Source organism: Electrophorus electricus, chromosome 8 (genome assembly GCF_013358815.1).
Source record: "Electrophorus electricus isolate fEleEle1 chromosome 8, fEleEle1.pri, whole genome shotgun sequence".
Classification (NCBI taxonomy): Eukaryota; Metazoa; Chordata; class Actinopteri; order Gymnotiformes; family Gymnotidae; genus Electrophorus; species Electrophorus electricus.
In genome coordinates this window covers 3,174,182-3,188,287 of record NC_049542.1, presented here as the reverse complement: position 1 = coordinate 3,188,287, position 14,106 = coordinate 3,174,182, and the positions used below count along the sequence as shown (strand labels likewise).

Below are 14,106 nucleotides of genomic sequence, written 5' to 3'. Positions count from 1 at the left end.
CAGCAAGATCACAGAGGGTGGTCAATGCTTTGATGTCATCATCAGGCAGGGCAGGGTCAGGCATGGCATACACCTTCTCTGGCTCCGCCTCCAACAGGTGAGAGACCACCTTGTTCTCAACGTTGGTCCTGCAGGGGTCTGAGAAAAAGACAGCGAGAAAAGGGGATAAAAAGGGAGACGATGAGTTAACGCAGACATTACTGAGAGCACGTCTTCTTACTGTAGTGTGCGTGCGTGAAGCGTCCGTACACGTTTTCTTGTGCGGCAACTGCATACTCAGGTATGAGCTGTTATCTGAGTCTAAACTCCTTTTATATTTCTGACGACCTCCGCGAACTCTGTCCAAACGGACGCCTGCGAAAACACACACACACACACACACACACACACACACACCAAAAGCACCGTTAACTTTTTTAGTCGTACGTGTGGCTTCCATGGTGTCCCTGCTCAAGTAAACAGTTCTCACGCCATCTGTCAAATCGTAAAGAGTCAGCTCGGCATCCCCAAACACGCACTCACAACACACTCACACACAGGCCCAGAGGCGAGCGGCATCTGCATTTTGGAGCTCATAAAAGGCACAAGACTGCACGTGGCTCAAATGATCGCAATGTAACACAATACACAGGCGGGCATTAGCAACCATGACGACCTGCCTGTCACTCTGTGTGTAGGTGTGTGTGTGTGTGTGTGTTTGTGTGTGTGTGTAGGTGTGTGTGTGTGTGTTCTAGGTATTAAATGGCCTTTTTTAGCTGTTCACTGCATGTGTGTTTGATTTCAGTAATGTGTGTGTGGGTGTCTGCAAGCAATGAAGCACAAGACATGAGAGCTCTTATTCTTCAACTAAGAACACAGGTGCTATATAAGGTGTGTGTGTGTGTGTGTGTGTGTGTGTGTGTGTGTGTGTGTGTGTGTGTGTGTGTGTGTGTGAGAGAGAGAGCAAAAAGATGAGAGAACAGCAGAGGAGTCTTTGTTAAGGATGATTAAAATAGCGCAGACTCTATGAACACACACACACACGTACACACACACACACAATGTCACTGAACCCCTGAGCTCATCATGTAAAGGACTTTTACTCTTCAAATATAAGACCACAATGAATTTACACCAATCACACCCACGCACACACACACACACACACACACACATACACACACACACACACACACACACACACATACACACACACCATTAAAGGGAACAGTTGAAAAGATACAGTTTAACTGTTTTGTTGGAACTGAAAGCACTGAATGTCTGTGTGTGTGTGTGTGTGTGTGTGTGTGTGTGTGTGTGTGTGTGTGTGTGTGTGTGTGTGTGTGTGTGAGACCATTTTTCATATTTTGATGTTATGTGTTCAGATACTACCATATGGGTACGTTAATCACTACCCACCTAACTGAAACCAGTTCAGCATATAATTGTTACACATGAAACTGTCAACAAACACAGAAACACCCACTGTTCTGCTCCATTGACACAGTCAAACACCCCCAGATCTGCTCCACTGACACAGTCAAACACCCCCAGATCTGCTCCACTGACACAGTCAAACACCCCCAGATCTGCTCCACTGACACAAACACCCCCAGATCTGCTCCACTGACACAGTCAAACACCCGCAGATCTGCTCCACTGACACAGTCAAACACCCCCAGATCTGCTCCACTAACACATTGAAACAAGTGTGTCCACTACAGTGGATCTGAGCTTTATTTCAGATCCTCATTTGCGTGTGTGTGTGTGTGTGTGTGTATGTGTGTGTGCACCTGTCCTTCAGTGGCGCACTGTTAAAGGAGACGCGTGATTCATCCCATTGCATTATGATGATGGATTTGTGGTATCTGCTGCAATGAGGCACCTTCCAGGCCTGCAAAGTCTCAGAGCTCTTCAAGATCCAGCAGCCATTATGATCTTCTAACATGTCCAGGAGTATGAACTCTCTCTCTCTCTCTCTCTCTCTCTCTCTCTCTCTCTCTCTCTCTCTCTCCCTCTCTCTCTCTCTCTCCCTCCCTCACTCTCTCTCTCTCTCTCTCTCTCTCCCACTCTGTTACATACATACATTCACATTCACACCAAACACACATATACAACAATACCCACATGCTCATTTGTACCAATTTACACACACACACACACACACACACACACACACACACACACACGTGAGGTCTGGACAACAGATAAAGTGAACAGAATCCTCCGGAAGGCTGACGACTCTGACAGTCCTGAGTGTGGCATTTCTGTATTCTGCTGTAGCAAATGTGTGTGTGTGTGTGTGTGTGTGTGTGTGTGTGTAAATCTGTACATATGAGCATGTGGATATGTTTGTATACACTACCATTCTAAAGTTTGGATTTGCTGCTCAAACTTTGGAATCAATGTTGCAGATACGTATATAAAAATCCTGTACTATAACAATAAAACTATTCAATATCAGAAATTTCAAATCATGCATAGGACACAGAAAGTGTAAAAAATATGTACTTGAAATACTAAGTGAAACTAAATCCACAAAAATGTTTTGGGTTGTATTTAGATTAACATGTGAATGAAATAATGAGGGTTGAATGAAAAATGGCAGGTGTTTCCAAACTCTTAAACAGTGTATAGATATACTCTTTACACACACACACACACACACACACACACACACACTCACCCTCTCGGAGCATGCCCACACACACACACACACACACACACACACACACACACACACACACACACACACACACACACACACACACTCACCCTCTCGGAGCATGCTCACACACACACACACACACACACACACACACACACACACTCACCCTCTCGGAGCATGCTCACACACACACACACACACACACACACACACACACTCACCCTCTCGGAGCATGCCCACTGTGAGGCACTTGGTGAAGCGGCAGGCCTGGCAGGACTTCCTCCTCCGCTTGGTGATCTGACACTCTCTACTCGCTGGACATGTATACTGAATACTCCCTACAGAGAGAGAGAGAGAGAGAGAGAGAGAGAGAGGGAGAGAGAGAGAGAGAGAGAGAGAGAGAGAGAGAGAGGGAGAGAGGGGGAGAGAGAGAGAGAGAGAGAGAGAGAGAGAGGGAGAGAGAGAGAGAGAGAGAGAGGGGGAGAGAGAGAGAGAGGGAGAGAGAGAGAGAGAGAGAGAGGGGGAGAGAGAGAGAGAGGGAGAGAGAGAGAGAGAGAGGGAGAGAGAGAGAGGGGGGGGAGAGAGAGAGAGAGGGAGAGAGAGAGAGAGTAGAGACAGATAGAGAGAGAGGGATGGAGAGAGGGGGAGAGAGAGAGAGAGAGAGAGAGAGAGAGAGAGACAAGGATGTAAATTACAGCTGAGTGAAAGGACCAGCACTGCCACAGTAAATCAATACTCCAGAATAAAGCCAATCAGTGACACTAACACCTCCCTGGCAGAATTCCCATCTGAACGACCAAACACACACTCAAATTCATGCTCACACACAGAAAGGGCCAATTTGTTGCTGATGTCTCACACCTGTCTGGCTCATCCCCAGGGCTGAACCATGGCCTCTTTCAGGTGTAATCATGTGCTGAACTCTAAACAGGCCACACACACACACACACACACACACACACACACACTTTTATAAACCATGATGTGTAGAGCACCAACAAATGGAAGTTTTGGAAAGCTCTCAAGACCTCTGGGACCAGATCACAGCAGAGGAGCCCGGGTGGGACTCATCACCAGGGAGTGGGGTCCTGGATGTGGGTCTTTTATATTATTAGAGGAAGGACCATTAAGAGTGTATTCTAATTTACTAACATACCCTGTGGGGTTCTTGGGGGAAACATCTCAAAGCACCCAGATACAGTTTTGTATTCAGTGTTCTTGTCTGAAGCAGGCTCTAAGATACCAAACACATTTACGGCATTTAGCTGACGCTTTTATCCAAAGCCACTTACAGTTATGACTGAACACAACTTGAGTAATTGAGGGTTATGGGTCTTGCTCAGGGGCCCAACAGTGGCAACTTGGGAGTGGTGGGGCTTGAACCAGCAACCTTCTGATTACTAGTCAGGTGCCATAAGTACCAAACCCAAATCAACCTCCAAAAACCAGACGGCAGGCCCATGCGAGACTGTTCTCTGTTCCCAGAACAGTTCCAGTCTACTGAACTAGAACCTTCTCCTTCACTGGGTCGAGAACCCAGCCATGTTCAAGTCCAAACCTCAAGGGGCCATAAGGTTTAACTTTAGAACTTCATTGTACAGCTGACGGCGTTTACTGCATCACTTCCAGAACCGTGGAGTGCCGGATCCTATTTTAGAGCTAGTGAGCGCAGTGGTCCGGCTTTCGGAACGTTTTGCTGAGCGGTACGGCTGTAACGTCCACTACAGCCCTACATCGGCACAAACAAACCAACTGTTTTTTGCAGTTGTAGAATTTTGAAACTGAATTCTTATTAATATGTTCCTGTTGCGTGGTACAGTTCAATCATTTAACGAATGACATGAAAATGAATGAATGAAAGCTAATGTGTTAAGATACACTGTGTTTATGGAAATTAGTTCCTGTGGTCAGGTCAGCCGTCCATTTTGAGTTTACGGATTAACTCTAGCGTGACTGTTTATCTCTTACAATTACAAAGCTTTAAAAAAGACATCTTCACATTATAAATATGTAATATGTAATTACTTCTTCTGGTCTCATTTGCCCAAAAATCTTGAACAGAACTCTGACATAAATTCAGAAGTTACTGAAGAAAGAATATGTTGAACATGTAGACCAGTGTAGACCAGTAACCTGGTCCATGTAGACCAATGTAGACCAGTAACCTGGTCCATGTAGACCAGTGTAGACCAGTAACATGGTCCATATAGACCACTGTAGACCAGTAACCTGGTCCATATAGACTAATGGAGACCTGTAACCTGGTCCATATAGACTAATGGAGACCTGTAACCTGGTCCATGTAGACCAATGTACACCAGTAACCTGGTCCATACAGACTAATGGAGACCTGTAACCTGGTCCATATAGACTAATGGAGACCTGTAACCTGGTCCATGTAGACCAATGTACACCAGTAACCTGGTCCATATAAACTAATGGAGACCTATAACCTGGTCCATATAGACTAATGGAGACCTGTAACCTGGTCCATGTAGACCAATGTACACCAGTAACCTGGTCCATATAGACTAATGGAGACCTATAACCTGGTCCATGTAGACCAGTGTAGACCAGTAACCTGGTCCATATAGACTAATGGAGACCTATAACCTGGTCCATATAGACTAATGGAGACCTGTAACCTGGTCCATGTAGACCAATGTACACCAGTAACCTGGTCCATATAGACTAATGGAGACCTATAACCTGGTCCATGTAGACCAGTGTAGACCAGTAACCTGGTCCATATAGACTAATGGAGACCTATAACCTGGTCCATATAGACTAATGGAGACCTGTAACCTGGTCCATGTAGACCAATGTACACCAGTAACCTGGTCCATATAGACTAATGTAGACCTGTAACCTGGTCCATGCTCTAACCTTGAATAGTGCGTTTGAAGAAAGCCTTGCAAGCCTCACAAGATGCCACTCCATAGTGGAAGCCAGACGCAACGTCTCCGCACACCAGACACAGGCGCTTGGGCCCTGCGCTCAGTCCAAACTCTCTCTTCACCTGCAGCGCCTCCAGTGGCTGACAGGGGGCGCCACTCGCCCTCACATCTACCCCCAGGGCATGGTAGGACCCAGGTGAGTCTACACTCCCCCGGTTGCCCTTTGCTACAGAACTGTAGCTACTCCCCGTGTCGGATGACCCCCCCGGACTGGGCTGCATCAAACTGTCCGTCAGAGAGGCGGGGCTTGAGGGCTCAGTCTTGACGAAGGCGGGGCAGTGGGTGTTGATTGACATCATATCCAGCAAGCTGCAGAAACAGAAGTAAGTGAATTAAAAATTTCATTATTTCATTTTTTTTTTATCCAGTACGCTGTAGTGTATTTTTCAAATCTCTTCAGTAAAACAGGAATTTTCATCCAAAAATTCCATGATGTAAGCTTCTGCATATCCTTAGTGGTCAAAATTCCGCTTTAAATGCAGGGGGGGGGGGGGGGGGGAAACCGCAAGCCGGTAACAAAAACTCACAAAGGATATCTGAGAGGCTTCTTTCTCACATTTTCATACTGTAACTTTCCCACGTCTGGCTACCATTCGTGTTTACACTGCACACAAAATTATTACCAGACAGCGCCTGTTGATACCTGTCCATCAACATTTAACATTTAGCTATGTGTGTAGTAACCACCTCCACCTCATAGATACACACACACACACACACATACACGCGCACGCACGCACGCACACACACACGCACGCACGCACGCACGCACACATACAATTTATGGAAGGCTGCCAGTAACGTTATCTTTTTTCTGTTTTTTAACATAGCTTTATGGAGCCTTTCTGCCACAACAAGACATTATTTTCTCTCACTTATTCATTCTCTCCGTCTGGAGTTGACTCTGCCGGCCCGGTTTGCTATGCGCGCGCTTTCCCGTAGCTCCCGTAGAGCCCTCAGACGCGCTTGTCCCGGAGGCGCGCGGGCTTCCTCGGACCCGCGCCGCTGAGAGAACCGCAGCGCGTGCTCGCCGTCCGCCTTTCATCGTGCCGACAGATAAGCCCGGAGCCGCCTGTCCTCCTCTGACTCTGCAAACCTCGCGCTAAGGACCCAGAGAAGACGCTGCCCGAACGATTCCGGACACGCGCGCCTTCCGTTCGGTCTAATGCACGTTACGGCCGGTGCATTAAAGTGCCCGCGAGCACTTTGCTGCAAAACTCTTTTGGGGGTTTTTGGGGGGTTTTTTTGGGTGGGGGTGGGGGGGGGGGGTTGAAGTTAGGGAACGAAATCTGGCCGATGCGAATCAAACCGCTGCATTTTCTGCGCAAAGAGGCAGTAAAGGGATGTGAAGATGGAGCGCGGGCACCTTCCTGTCGGTTCCGCTAACCTTCAAACTAACGCACGTGAACGAAAGCAAACAGGGCGCGTGCGCGCGCGTCCGCAGGCCCGATGATGAGGGTTCAACACGCACGAGGAGGCCGGAGTTGTGTCCAGGAGTGCGATGTGACTTGTCATGTTAAAAGCATTTTTGCTTTATGACCCGTTTCGTCCGCGCATTTGGCAGCCGTCGGTTCTGTCGTCGGTACCGCGCGCACCGCGCATCGCACTTGGAACTTCGGCGCGTTCCATCCCAAATCTACACGTCCATCAGTTAATTGCTTATTTGAAATCTTCAGAAACCTAATTAACCCTTGGCACAAAGTACATTCATACCGTAGAAAGATTGGCGGGACTTGAGGCGACGTGAAAAGTATAAATGAGAGAGAGATAGAGTGAGTGAGTGTGTGTGTGTGTGTGTGTGTGTGTGTGTGTGTGTGTGTGTGCTGGGCAAACCCCCAACACCTGTGTGTAAGAAATCTGCAAAGCAGGGTTAAATAGTTCGCTTGTGTGATTCTCAGTGAAAGGCATAGTCGAACACAGTGAACGGACTAAAAAAAAGTTTTGCGCCTTTTGTTTACAGCCGTCTTTTACAATATGCATCACGTCTTTTCCTAAAACTAATGAATTACTCGCGATTAATCACGCTCAAGCGATCCGATTAGGCCGAGGAACACGTAAAATAATGTTGGATTTATTATGCAACGACAACGCAGCTCGCTAAACACGGCCGAGGCGCAAACTGCAGACTAGAGGTTGCCGAAATTGTAGAGGAGGACACATTCCCAACTTCAAATCGCGAAATCGTGTTAAATGCACCCCTCATCCCTCAAAACTGCAGACTGTCGACAAATAAACGAGGCACACCGGTTTAGTGACAAGCGGTTACTTACCGGGTTTGCTCGGAAGGGAACGAGAACGATTCGGTTTGGTGAAACTCCACTAGATCCACGAAGTGACAGGTGTAAACATACTCTAAGCAAAACAAAATCGGTTTATGTCCCGTAACGGATGTAAATATCTTTTTTTAAAACCCTCCTCACCTCAGGCTTTATTTATTTACAGTGACGCCTATCGCAGCGAGAGAACCGGCGAGTGACTCTTGCGCAGTCCGGACCTCGGGCGACACAAATACTCATGAATATTCACACGGCGTTTTGCATAAGCCCCTCCCTTCGACCAATGCTCGCCGAGCACGGGCGGAGTCGCAGCCAATCGCAAGGAGGAGTAGTTATTAGGTATTCAAAAAGCGCAGAGGTAGGCGCGCACCCTCGAAGGGGGGGGGGGGGGGGTCGAAAGAGAGAGAGAGAGAGAGAGAGAGAGAGAGAGAGAGAGAGAGAGAGAGAGAGAGAGAGAGAGAGAGAGAGAGAGAGAGAGAGAGCGCTAAAAGAACTTTCTTCTATCAGCGCTAAGCGGTGTTTCCGGAAAGCCATTGTTCATTATCAGATAATGATAGGTATGAGAGGACGTTTGGTGAATGTACATGAGCTAATAACCAGTGTAAACTAGACACATTAGACTGTGTTTGTGTACACAAGACCACAGACATGAAACGAACTGACAAAACAGAGGAAAATTCACACGTTTTTTTTTTCCACAATACTTTCTGTAGGTATTTTGGGGTGTGAAACTTGTATAGGTTACTACTAAATCAAACCAAATTGCGGACCAGCTACCGTATACAGTGTGGTTTAAAATTCCTGTTAGAGCCCCATTCATATATACAGCTCAGTGACATCACGTCTTTGGGCTATTGTGCCAATTATGAATAAGCTGATATATTCACCAACAATCTTATGTGTAAACTATTTACCCAGTGTGTTGAGAGCTAGTGTTCTCTTTTGTACTGCCTGGTTTTATATTAATATTCAGCATTTTTTTTCTGATCTGGTTCTGTGTACCGTGTGATGCTGTTATAGTCTAAAAATTTTGAAACACGTATTTCACAGTTAAACAGAAAACATTCGCTATCTCCAAGGAAAACACTGGAATTTTCTTCAGTTATTTCAAATAACTGTCTGGTTTTTGTACAGTGAGAGTGCTACAGTTGTTCGAGGTTGCACTGTTAGTCTTCAGGAGGTGCAGTGTGTCAGGTGTGTGTGTGTGTGTGTGTGTGTGTGTGTGTGTGTGTGTGTGTGTGTGTGTGTGTGTGTGTGTTGTGGACTCCATGCCTGCAGTATGTCCTCACTGACTGAAACATCACACAAGCTTGCTTTTGATCACTCGGTGTCACACTAAACAGGGTAGGACCGTGTGTGTGTGTGTGTGTGTGTGTGTGTGTGTGTGTGTGTGTGTGTGTGTGTGGACACCATGAAAGCCACCAAGCTGTCCTGTCTTTTAAAGATCAATCAGCTATACAGCACATAAAGTTTAAGCAATTAATGACACGACAAACAATGCTTTCAGGAAATGTTTCGGAAAAGAACAACAGATTCAAAATTCAAGTACTGAACTCCAGGGATCTCACAGTTCGGGTTAACCAGACATCCAAAAACTGGTGCACCGTTAAAGTAAGTTTCCTCTGAAGTCTGAACGCTCAGATTTGGTCTGAGATTGATTTAGGGACATTTGAATGATTGTGTTACACATTCGAATGATTGTGTGGGCAAACATACAAGTCTGATCTGCACTGAACTATGGTGCATACAAGGGCCTCACACTGTTCACATGCCTGTACAACAGCTAAAGATTTTGCTGTGGGCCTACCAGAAAAACCAACTGATTGATAGAAGATTAATCACACCGGATTGACAATTACAAGGATTGAAGTCTGTGGGTTACAATGAGGTCACGAAATCTGAACAGCGTGAACAAGTGTTTGATCCCGTGAGTACAATCCAAACAACTCTATCAGAAAACCTTTTCACAGCCTTTCTGCGTCGTGTCTGCGTATCTCGGAGGATAATATTACAGCGCACACCCGCTTCTCTCCAACCGAGGTCCAGCATTAAACGCGTAATCCACTTTTGTATGGTACACACCGCTTTACAGATAAGAGCCAGACTACAGACTTGTTCGTGTGGTGTTAAACACACATACTCGCACGCACGCACACACGCACGCACGTGCACACACACACACACACACACACACACACACACACACACACACACACGCACGCACACGTCACTACTAGGGCGGTTGCAATCTCTTTTGTGATTAACGGTCCACACAGCACACAAAACTAAACGTTTATAAAAGCCAGTTTTCTGCTGTGTGTGTGTGTACACAAAACCATAATTCCCCAGCTCGGAAAAAAATACAACCCAAAAAACAAACAAAAACCGCACACCGCACACACGTCATCATCAGTATCCCGAGTCATTAACAAGTACAGGTCATAACATTTGTTTTAGCAGTTGTCCTTCGTCGTTTTTATATACGAATGGCTTCATTATTTCGCGGACGTCGAGCAAACAGCGAGTGTGTGTTCAGTGGCATTAGCGCTTGGCGGTTCGTTCCTGCGCAGAGCCGAACGCAAACGCGCCGATCGCGTCGCGGACAAAGGAGGGTCTCCGCGCTCTGTTTGAAGTCCGGTGGCACTCGTTGGGCTGTTAAAACTATATCTGCGTTCACCTTAAATATTCTCATCACTCCTCTGCAAACACCACGCGTTCTTTTCTCGATGAATACCGATCCGAGCACGGTTCTGCTCCATGTGCGTGGGTACATGTCCGAGTGTCGGTGTGCGATGTGGACCCGCGTCGTCTACGGGTGAACGCCGTGGACGTTTTTCACGGGCCATTACTCGGCGTGTTGCCTGTAAAGAGCGCTACATTGTCCGGGAATTTTCTGTACAAATAAAGACTAATGATAGGACTCATTACGGAACCAGCCAAGGCGGCTTTGTCGTGGGCAACTTCGTTTTTGCTTTGTCGGTGTTAAGCCGAGGTTTGCGTAAATGTTGGTCTTTAATGGGCATTTGGAGGAACAAACGTCTCCCGCGATCATCGGTTAAATAAAGTTACTGAGCTCATTGATGCCTGTGCAACGTGTGTGTGTGTGTGTGTGTGTGTGTGTGTGTCTCCGGACGCGCGCAGCGCGTGCGTCTTTCAGTACTGTGTCACGGGTCTCGTTACTCTCTCGTGGCCGTGTTGTCAGTACCGGTAAGCAGGTGACGTTTGCCGCCCGAACTTCTTGGACATCTTTGCGCTAAACGTGCACGAAAACCAACGCGTGCACGCGCACCCCCGAAGAGACAGAATTAGCTTGATTAACTTAAGGCGCGGGCGCACACGCACCGTCTGTCTCTCCGCAGACTTAATCGACTTAAATTCAGATCGCCTCCCTTCTGCCATCCGTCAACTTCCTGGAGAACAAAGGGTTGTAAACTGTAATTATGTCTGAAGCTAATTTCTAACAGCAACATCCTGAATATAGAGAATTCGTACAAGAGTTTATTCAGCAACCGTAATACAGGAGATTTTTATAGGTTGCATGTAATTCAGACTGTGTGTGTGTGTGCGTGTGTGCACTGTGTGCGCAATTATTAAGCAAGAGTCTATTTTGACCATATCATAATTTATGCATATTTTCCAACTCCAAACTGTATAAACTTGAATTCTTATTGGATTGAAACATATCAGGTGATGTGTGTTTGTGTAATGAGGGAGGGCGTGGCCTAAGGAGATCAACACCCTGTATCAAGGTGTGTAGAATTAACAGGCAGCTTCTCTTCCTCAGGCAAAATGGAACAAAAAAAGAGATTTAACTGCCTCTGAAAAGTCAATAATTGTAAAAAGTCTTTCAGAGGGATGCAGCACTCTTAAAATTGCTAAGAGACTGGCGTGTGACAGAACCATCAAATGCTTTTTTGCAAATAGTCAACAGGGTCACAAGAAATGCATTAAGAAAAAAAGACACAAAATAACTGGCAAAGATTTGAGAAGAATCAAATGTGAAGCGACCAGGAACCCATTATCCTCCAGTGCTGTTGTATTCCAGAGCTGCAACCTACCCGGAGTGCCCAGAAGTACAAGGTGTTCAGTATTCAGAGACATGACCAAGATAAAGGAGTCTGAAACCTGACCACCACTGAACAAAACACATAAGGTGAAACATCAAGACTGGGCCAAGAAATATCTGAAGACAGATTTTTCAAAGGTTTTATGGACTTATGAGACAAGAGTGACTCTTGACAGACAGATGGACGGGCCCGTGGCTGGATCAGTACCGGGCACGGAGCTCCACTGCGACTCAGACGCCAGCAAGGTGGAGGTGGGGTACTGCTATGACCTTTTCGGGTTGAAGATGGACTCAAAATCAACTCCCAAACTTACTGCCAGTTTTTAGAAGTCACTTTTTTCAAACAGTGGTACAGGAAAAAGCCTGCATCTCTCAAGAAGACCATGATGCTCCATTACATGCATCGACGTACTCCACTGTGTGGCTAGCCAGTAAAGACCTTAAAGATGAAAGAATAATGACATGGCTCCCTTCCTCACCTGACCTAAACCCTATTGAGAACTTGTGGGCCCTTCTTAAACAGGAGATTTACAGTGAAGGGAAACAGTACAGATCTCTGAACAGTGTCTGGGAGGCTGTGGTTGCTTCTGCACAAAAAGTTGATCATCAACAGATTAAGAAACTGACAGACTGCATGACTTGAAGGCTTATGACTGTTATTGAAAAGAAGGGGGGCTATACTGGTCACTGATTTTTTTTTTATGTCAGAAATGTTTATTTGTAAATTTTGAGTTGTTTATTATTCCCACTTTAACAGATGAAAATAAGCGAGATGGTAAAATTTCAGTTTTTCATTTAGCTGCGTAATTCTGCACACATAAATATTCTCCTAAGAAAGCCAAAACACATTTTAGATTGACCGAGAGCGCTGTAGTTGTTCAACAATAAAATTAATCCTCAAACACACACCTTGCTTTAGGTATGTGTTGGGCTAAAAACATGACTTCACTCAAACCACAATTGGCCAATGTCTCACTTTATGTTCTTAATATTTGGGTTTTGCACAGTTAATTTTCCTGTTATGTTATTATCATCTTTGATACCAACAGCCTGCACCTGTTAGCGGACAGCAGGGTTGAACTAACACCCTTCTTGTTACGCAAGGAACCTAGTGTTACGCAACACAGCCCGGCAGGGAGCAGTAGTGTGGGGTGGATGTGGTTGTGAGCGCACGCTGCCTCTCACACACGCACACACACACACGGTGGGAAAGAGAAGATAAACAAGGAATGAAAGTGAATATATAACAGACAAGGATAAAAGATCAAGATCACAACAGTCTCTTTCTCTCCATTCCAGACCTACCTGTACAAACATATCAGTAAGTTATTAGACCGATCACAACAAAGACCTACCTGTACAAACTGATCAATGTTATTAGACCGATTACAAAGACCTACCTGTACAACTGATCAATAAGTTTAGACCGATCACAACAAAGACCTACCTGTACAAACTGATCAATAGGTTTAGAGCGATCACAAAAGACCTACCTATACAAACTGATCAATAAGTTTTTAGACCGATCAAAGACCTACCCATACAACTGATCAATGTTATTAGACCGATTACAAAGACCTACCTGTACAACTGATCAATAAGTTTAGACCGAGCACAACAAAAGACCTACCTGTAAAACTGATCAATGTTTAGACCGATCACAACAAAGACCTACCTGTACAAACTGATTAAGTTATTAGACCGAGCACAAAGACCCACCTGTACAAACTGATCAAGACATTTAGACCGATCACAACAAAGACCTACCTGTACCAACTGATCAATACGTTTAGACCGATCACAACAAAGACCTACCTGTACAAACCGACCAATACGTTAATAAGCACGTGTCACTCCAGGGCTCACGCAGGGCTCAGACCTACGTGTGAAAAAAACGACCACAGCTTGTAGGCAAGCGCCATACATCGATCTCCACGTCCCGTACACCTGCTCTGCTCCCGTCGCTGGCCAGGGGTCTGCGTTGACCTTACAGGTGTGTTTTACGCATGCAGTTGATGCCCCACCCTCGACCTCTCTGGGCAGCTTCACGGTGCAGGCCCAGGGTTACTTGTACAAGGTAAAAGGAAACGACACGTTTACTGTACGCGAGTGAACTGAAGGCTGGAAGTTGACGAGTGCGGAGTTTCGCGCACAACGCGC

The 14,106-nt window shown here is 46.0% G+C and overlaps 1 protein-coding gene across 1 annotated transcript in view; it reads right to left on the bottom strand.

The window, feature by feature from the left end:
• The window catches only part of esrrgb (estrogen-related receptor gamma b), a 14,820-nt gene extending 6,763 nt beyond the window's left edge, over positions 1 to 8,057 (bottom strand). Inside the window, exons 1-5 of the mRNA XM_035528784.1 lie at positions 7,875 to 8,057; positions 5,534 to 5,913; positions 2,869 to 2,985; positions 250 to 354; positions 1 to 138 (exon numbers count right to left, since the gene is read on the bottom strand). The exon at positions 1 to 138 is cut by the window's left edge and continues 45 nt beyond it. Coding sequence (XP_035384677.1) covers positions 1 to 138; positions 250 to 354; positions 2,869 to 2,985; positions 5,534 to 5,903 — 730 coding nt within the window. The 5' untranslated portion in view covers positions 5,904 to 5,913; positions 7,875 to 8,057. The remainder of the gene's footprint in view (positions 139 to 249; positions 355 to 2,868; positions 2,986 to 5,533; positions 5,914 to 7,874) is intronic.
• Positions 8,058 to 14,106: the final 6,049 nt, after the last annotated feature.